Source organism: Myotis davidii, unplaced genomic scaffold (genome assembly GCF_000327345.1).
Source record: "Myotis davidii unplaced genomic scaffold, ASM32734v1 scaffold902, whole genome shotgun sequence".
NCBI classification, from domain to species: Eukaryota; Metazoa; Chordata; class Mammalia; order Chiroptera; family Vespertilionidae; genus Myotis; species Myotis davidii.
The window spans coordinates 637,132-645,239 of NW_006293951.1; the positions used below are offsets into that span (position 1 = coordinate 637,132).

At 34.4% G+C, this 8,108-nt stretch overlaps 1 protein-coding gene across 1 annotated transcript in view; it reads right to left on the reverse strand.

Annotated features, from left to right (window-relative positions):
* Positions 1–373: 373 nt before the first annotated feature.
* The window catches only part of LOC102770583 (chromosome unknown open reading frame, human C12orf40), a 56,199-nt gene continuing 48,464 nt past the window's right edge, over positions 374–8,108 (reverse strand). Inside the window, 2 exon segments of the mRNA XM_015566623.1 lie at positions 374–841; positions 3,933–4,015. Coding sequence (XP_015422109.1) covers positions 374–841; positions 3,933–4,015 — 551 coding nt within the window.

Consider the following 8,108-nt stretch of genomic DNA (forward strand, 5'->3'; position numbering starts at 1 on the left):
GTATTTTTTTCTGTCTGAAAATCTTGGAACATTTTGCTAAATATGTGACTGCACTAAATTTTAAACTAAGTGCACAAGAAAGGAAGCAATTAAAATATTTTTAATCCATAAATAGAAGCAAATAATGTACTGAATAATCACCATAAGAATGATACATAGTAACTTTATATATTTTTCCTAAAAACTTAAAGATATATTAATGCTACTAAGTAAATACCTATATAAACTTGTATTAAAATGTTGTAAAACAAACCATAAATATATCTTCTGGATATTTTTACCTTGTGTTAAGCTACACTTTCTCATTCCATACTATGTTGATGAAATTCTGAATATTAAGTGAAATGCTAAATCAGGCAGAGATTTTAGAATTTTAGTTGTTCTTAAGGATTTCCTGCCCTCCAGTGGTATCTGCCTTAATATTTTCACTGCACCTTTCAACATTACAAAGAGAAGACTCATTACTTCTACACTTACACTGTGAAATTATATCACACTGTATGGCAGCATCTAATCTTTCTTTCATTACAGGTTCACTCTCTGTTTGTACCCAGGCATCACATCTCACAAACTGTACAGTGCAGTTATTACTGGTTTGGTTTTGTAATACTTGTGTTGAGTTATGCTGAGACTGTGCAGACTGATCTGTGTTATTTTTCACTGAGACCTGGTGAAAACTTTCAGTTTGTTTATGAATTTTCTCATTGTTTTTAACAATCCTATCACGTGGAAATTCTGCCATCCTTTCTAAATAAAAATTATTAGTTGTTTCTTCAGTTTTGATGGATCTCCTACTTGAATCTTCAATTTTCTGCAATGTTTGATCTTCATCATCAGATGGCTAAAAAAAAATTAGTAATTTTTCTGTAAATGATGCTTAAATTAAAAAAAAATCAATCACTTCAAAGCACCAATTCATAGTACAAAAAATTTCAAAACACAGAAGAGACTTTTTCAAATCAAGATGGATATCTGGTTTTTAAAAATCAAGGTTATGACATTTTAAAATAGCAAGAACAATAATAATCCTTGTAGTAAAAATACAAATGAGGTAAAAAAGAGAAAATAATTTTGTCGTTTATCATAGGCTACATCATCCCCCTACCCTCCACTCAGCAAAGTTAGTATACAGAATACTCTTCAATCACTTAAAAGAGTGGGGTAGAAGTAATAATTTTGAAATAAATAGCTAGCACATAAAGCTTCTATTACTCACTCTCTAACTTAGCAAGTAAAAAATATCTATATTGTACCTTTTATGGGCTTAGTCTCATAAAACATATAACTTAAGGAGAGTTACCAACTAACAGGAAGTCAAATAGCTGAAAGAAAAGTTAAATAGCAATAAATATTATAACATATAAAAAGTTAAATTTTAAGAACTTTTTACAGGTCTAGATTTCAATTTACTAGCTTGAATCTTTCAACTTCATGAAAAATGTATCTTTTAATTACTAGTCTTTTTACAGATATCTTGTATAAAATTGATTATTCATGCTTGAGAAAAAAAAAAAAGCAAAGTTAACATAAAAAACCTAAAATGAGGTACATACCTCAGCTGATTGGCACTGAAATAGAAAAAGCAAGCCCAAGAAATAGCATTGAGACTGGCTGGCACAAGTTAGAGAAAACAACCTCAATAAATTTATTTACTCAAGAAATGAATATTCGTTAGCATCTGCAATGTGAATGAAGCAGATATGATAGCTACTCTCTTACAGCAATAATACTCATGGGTAGAAATTACATTAATCAAATAATCATACACATGTATGTTTAATTATAAACTGAGAAATACACTAGGAAGAACAAGTATGAAGCATTTTGAGAGCATAACTGAGGGGCCTAATTTACACTGAGGAACTAAGAAGGGACTTTAGAAGAAGTGACATACTTAAGCTAAGACCTACAAGATGAATAAAAGTAAGGTAGAGGAAACAGGACACATAAGAGCCCTGAAGCAGAAAAGAGACTAATAAGCTAAGGAAAGTGAAATGTCAGTACCTGTAGAGAGTGGAGAGCATTCTAAGAGAATACTAGAAGTTGGAGATATTACTAAGGCCAGAACGCATACAACCTATACCCACTGTATTTTAGATTCCAAAGTAAAATAAAAATCCACTGAACAAATAAAAATAACATGATTTTAAGTTTTCAAAAGATCATGATGATGGAGAAAAAGTGGGAAAGTAGAAGTAGAGAAATCTCTTAAGAAACAACCATAATAGTTCATGAACAAGATGATGATATCCAGACTAGGACACTAACACCAGAAGAGAAGTAGATAAATATGGACTTTATTTTGGAGGCAGACTTGATTGGATAAAGTGATGGAATAAATGTAGTTCAGGAAAAGAGATAAGACAGAAAGAAATAACAAAGTTAACTAGTAGGTTTCCAGTGTGAGCAGCTGAAAAATGTATCTACTAACATGAGAACTATCAGAAAGATCGGGGCATTCATTTTAAAGTATGAAAATAAGTAGATTTTTTACAAATATCCATAAAGATATATCCAATAGGAAGGTGAACATCTAAATAAAGAGCAGGGCTAACGTTTTGAGAACTATCACTGAATAGATAGTGAAGTCATTGGAGCATATAACATCATCCAGTTCAGAGTGTAGGTTAACAGAGGAAAAGGTCCTGTAGCATACCTTAATCGTTACCACATTTAAATGCAGGTAAGGGTGGACTAGAAATGGGCAGAAGCTTAAAGTATCACTCAAAGAGGTCTGAAGAAAACAGAGACAGTGTGTAATCATAAAAGCAAAGGGAAGCAAATGTTTCAAAACAAGAAAATAATTATTTTTATCAATGTTACTAGGAATTCTCATAAAATAAAACCGAAAAGTGTCCATTGAATTTGCCAACACTGAAGTCATCGATGCCTTTCCTTTAGCAAGAGCAGTTTGTACAGTGAGCTAGAGACAAAGGCAGATGAAAGATTACTCTACCCAGCAAAGCTATCATTTAGAACTGAAGGTCAGATAAAAGAGCTTCAAGACAAGAAAATGTTAAAGGAGTTCATCACCACCAAACCATTATTATATGAAATGTTGAAAAGCATTCTTTAAGAAGAAGAAGAAAACAAATTTAAAAAGGCCAAAAATATGAACCATAAAATGGCAATAGATATGTAATCTACCAACAATTGAATCTAAAAATCAAAATAAATGAACAAGAAATCTAATGAAGAAAATAAACTGATGAATAACAGAATCAGAGGCATGGGAACATGGGACAGACTGACAAATCTCAGAGGGAAGGTGAGGGGCCAGGAAGAGATTAACCAAACATCTTATATGCATTTTTGCATTATCTATGGACACAGACAACAGGGTGGTTAAGACCTGGGGTGGGGCAGGAACCCGGGGAGGGGAAAAAGGGACATCTATAATACTCTCAACAATAAAGATTTTTAAAATAAATAAATAAAATAAAATATATTAAAGAAAAAAAAGATGGAAGCATTAATGGAGTAGAATTCCATTTAAACATGTGATTTAAGAGAAATGCAGCATTCCCACTCAGAAAATGACGTCACTCCAATTATTCATATAAGCTTTCTTTTTTGTATGTATTCTTGGTTGTTTTAGGGTTTCAATTATTGTGAGTGGGTTCTTTTAAAAACCTTTTAAAATAAACACAACTTTATTTTACACACACATCTTGATAAGAAGGGCTTTTGTAAATAACAATGAACACATCCATCACTGTTATAAATGTGAATAAATGATGCTCATTTACATTTTAATTTATATTTATTTCATATTCTTACATTTTTAATATTTTTACATTTTTGTTTACATTTATTTCTATAATTTATTAGTACAACTACTTTTTTCAGAATGTAAAATTAGAGATACAAATAATTCAAAATTAGTAGAGCATATATTAATAACCCCCAAAAGGTAGGGTGGCATAACTTACCATCTCTGAACTAGAACTGAAACAACTATCGGTTGCCCTTGGAGAGTAACTGGAAGACAGACTACTCTGTGAAGAATCATTATCTGAAAATAAAGGTTTAATTTATGAAGAATAGTATTTATTAATACTCTAGAAAATATATACATAAGCAGAAGATATTTACTGGTGAACTTAAGTTTAGCTAACACACTATAGAGCATTTTCAAGTATGTCAAAACTAGTTAACATTTTGGGCACTTGGCAGCTTGTGTTTCTGACAGGGCATTATGGGTTTATTCTACATTTAAAAGGGTTGTTATCTACAAATAAGAGTACATACATAAGGAAAGAAATGAGTAGAGCAAAACAGATTGCATTTTTTAAACTACATGAACCATTTTTCATGAATAAAGTGTCAACCTGCAGGAAGGAGGAATAAGTCAAGTTTTAAGTACCAAATCACCAGGTATTTGCTAATACAGTAAATGAAGCTTCATTGTACAATCTAAATTATATGAAAAAAAATGATTCAGAGCATCCAATATGATATTCTTTCATTATTGCTTACTGTGTTCAATTATGATCACAAATAAACTTTAAAAGTGGGCCTGATGATGCGTAAATACTATAGATCAGCAGTAGCTTAACCACTCCTCTCCTTGTTTGTGAAAATGGGTTTCCCATAAAGGTGCCCAGCCAGAGTGGCTCAGTTTAGCATTGTCCTGTGCACCAAAAGGTTGATGGGCTTTGTCAGGCAGTTAATTAATTAATTAAAATATTATTTTTCTGTGTTTTGTGATTGTGGTATTTATCAGTATAACACTTTATTTTCTTGTGGCTAATTTTCTTATTCTGATTAAACATACAATTTTGTATCCAAAAAAAGTACAAAGGGAGGTGTAACTCTTTTAGAAATTAAACATACTATAAAGTAATCATAATAAAAATTCTAGTATGATATTAGCACATGAAAATTAGGAAAGACCAATGGAACAGTAAAGAAAGCACCAGACCAGACCCAGTATATATGGAAAGTTAGTACATAACAAAGGTGGTATCATAAACACCTAGGGAAAAGATGCATTTTAAAAACTTGAATCAGCCCTAGCTGGTTGAGCTCAGTGGATAGAGCACTGGCCTGCAGACCGAAGGTTCCAGGGTTTGATTCGGTGAAAGGCACGCACCTTGGTTGCAGACTCCTCCCCAGCCCAGACCCTGGTCAGTGCGTGTGGAGGAAGCAACCAATCGATGTGTTTCTCTCACATCAATATTTCTCTCTGTCTTTCACTGTCTCTTCCACTCTCTCTAAAAATCAATGGAAAAATTACCCGGGTGAGGATTTAAAAAAATGTACAAAAAAACTTGAATCAGTGTTTACCACCCAAAGTCAAATCTCCTTCCATCACCATATACATATTTGACTCCCTTTATCCTTTACTTACACAATGCAATATACAGATTATGTATTACTTAAAACATACATAATTTTATTAACCAATGTCATCCTTATAAATTTAATAAAAGATAAATAAAAATAAAATGGGCTTTAGACTAAAAAATTAAACTTGAATCAATACATATTTAACAGTTTAAATCAGGATAAACTCCAAATGGGTTAAAGAATTAAATGTAAAAATATAAAATCATATTAATACCAGAAGAAAATATAAGTGAATTTAGCCTGGGAGTGTAGAGCAAATTATAAAAAGATTGATAAAATTAACTGCATAAAAATGGTGCCTTTGCAAAACAAAAAATACTACAAGCAAAGTAAAAACCAAAAACCAACAAAGTAGGAGAAAATATTTGTGACATTTCACAAAAACCTAAATTTCTTAAATATATAAAAATTCTTAAATATCAAAAAAAGTCTAAAACTCAATTGGTAAAAAATATGAATAGAGAATTCATGGAAAAAGAAATGCAAATAGCCATTGGACATTTTTTAAAAGATGCTGGGCTTCACTCAGACAGATTACAAACTCCAACTTCCATCTTTATTAAGACTCACAAAAATTCCTAAATTTGACATTAATTTATCTTGCTGAGGTTATGGAGTAAAAGGCAAATTTCTGGTGGAACTGCTACATGGTACAACAGGGAATTTGGAAAAAATCTACCTAAAAAACAATGTACAAGATTAAAAATGGCTGCAGAGTAGGAGGCTGCTGCACAGACATGCTCCCGGGAACAAGCTGGAATTACAACTCAAATACGAAAAGGCTTCCTAAACAATCAATGGAAAACTCACAGGAGAGAACCCTGATACCCAAGGACCAAAGGTGGAGACCACACAGAGACTGGTAGTAGGTGCGGAGGCAAGAAAGGACTGGCCAGGCACCCACAGAAGGCAACTGAAGTCCCAGAGAGATATCTCAGTGGAGGGGATGCCATTGAGATTCTGGGATCTAATCCCGAAGCTGGGCTCCCCAGCAGAGAGCACCAAACTGAGGATACCCATGTAACATCTGGCTGTGAAAAGCAGTAGGGTGCTATATGCCAGGGAGTGGCAGCTGAAAGTTCAGGCACCCACTTAAAGGACCAATGCACAAAAATTCCCAGTGGAGCCATCCACCTTGTGCTCTGGCAGAGGGAGGGTGAAGTGCACTGGAGCTGTGAGAGCAGAACCCAGGACTGGGGACTCAGGGGATAGAGCTCAGAAGGCAGACATCCCAAGTTTCCTGGGCTGAGTCATTCCCTCACATAGAAGAGGACATCTTCCCACACAGACATCTGCCTTGCCTGGGGGGAAATAGTCAACAAACCCTATTGCAGCGGTTCTCAACCTATGGGTCATGACCCCTTTGGGGGTAGAATGACCCTTTCACAGGGGTCGCCTAAGACCATCGGAAAACACATATATAATTACATATTGTTTACAGTAGCAAAATTACAGTTATGAAGTAGCAATGAAAATAATTTTATGATTGGGGGTCACCACAACATGAGGAACTGTATTAAAGGGTCACAGCATTAGGAAGGTTGAGAACCACTGCCCTATTGTAAAACACCTTGCCCTGAGGCTACTTAAGAAATTAAAAGTAACAATTAGCCTCCAGGCAGAAGCAGCTGCCCACCCTGTTAAAAAAACTTTCGCCACACCTGAGGACTATTGACTGGGGACAATTTAAGTAGGAATCCTATTGCTCTATAGACAGAGGAGGTCTCTGGAGGCTTTGAGTCTTTGCCTGGTCCAACTAGTCAGAAACTGCCTTTGACACTGTCTTACACTAGAGATTAAGAGGTGTGGAGGATCTACCTAATACATAGTCACAAACCCAAACAACCAAAATGAGGAAACAAACAAACAACCCCCAAATGAAAGAACTAGAGAATTCTCCAGAAGAAGATAAATGAAGCAGAGATAAGAAATTTATCTGAAACAGAGTTCAGAGTAATGATGTTAAAGCCAGAAGAGGCAGAAAGGGAGAAAGGAATAGAGGTGTTTGAAGAAATAATGGTAGAAAACTTCTCTAACCTGGTAAAGGAAAAAGTCACACCAGTTCAGGAGGCACAGAGAACCCCAAGCAAGAAGAACCCAAAAAGGCCCACGACCAGACACATCATAATTAAAATGCCAAAAATTAAAGAGAAACAGAAAACCTTAAAGGCAGCACGAGAAAACTGTTACTTATAAAGGAGTTCCCATAAGGCTGACACCTGATTTCTCATCAGAAACTCTACAGGCCAGAAGGGAATGGCATGAAGTTCTCAAGGTAATGGAAAGCAAGGATCTGAGTCCAAGTTTACTATATTCAGCAAGGCTATCATTCAAAATAGATGGTCAAATAAAGAGCTTCCCAGACAAAAAAGTCTAAAGGAGTTTATCACCACCAAGCCAGCATTACAAGAAATGCTAAAGGGATTGCTGAGAAGAAACAGAGAGAGAAACCTAGCCATACAGAATCAAAATGGCTATAAAAATCTCTCAATAATAACCCTACATGTAAATGGATTAAATGCTCTAATCAAAGGTGTAGGGTAGCTGAATTGATACAAAAATATGACCCTACTATATGCTGTCTACAAGAGACCCACCTCAAAACAAAATACACACACAGGATGAAAGTGAAGGGATAGAAAAAACTTTTCCATGCAAATGGAAAAGAAAAAAAAGCCTGAGTACCAATCCTCATATGCAACAAAATATACTTTAAAAGCATAATGCTAAGCAAAATAACCCAGTCAGAGAAAGAT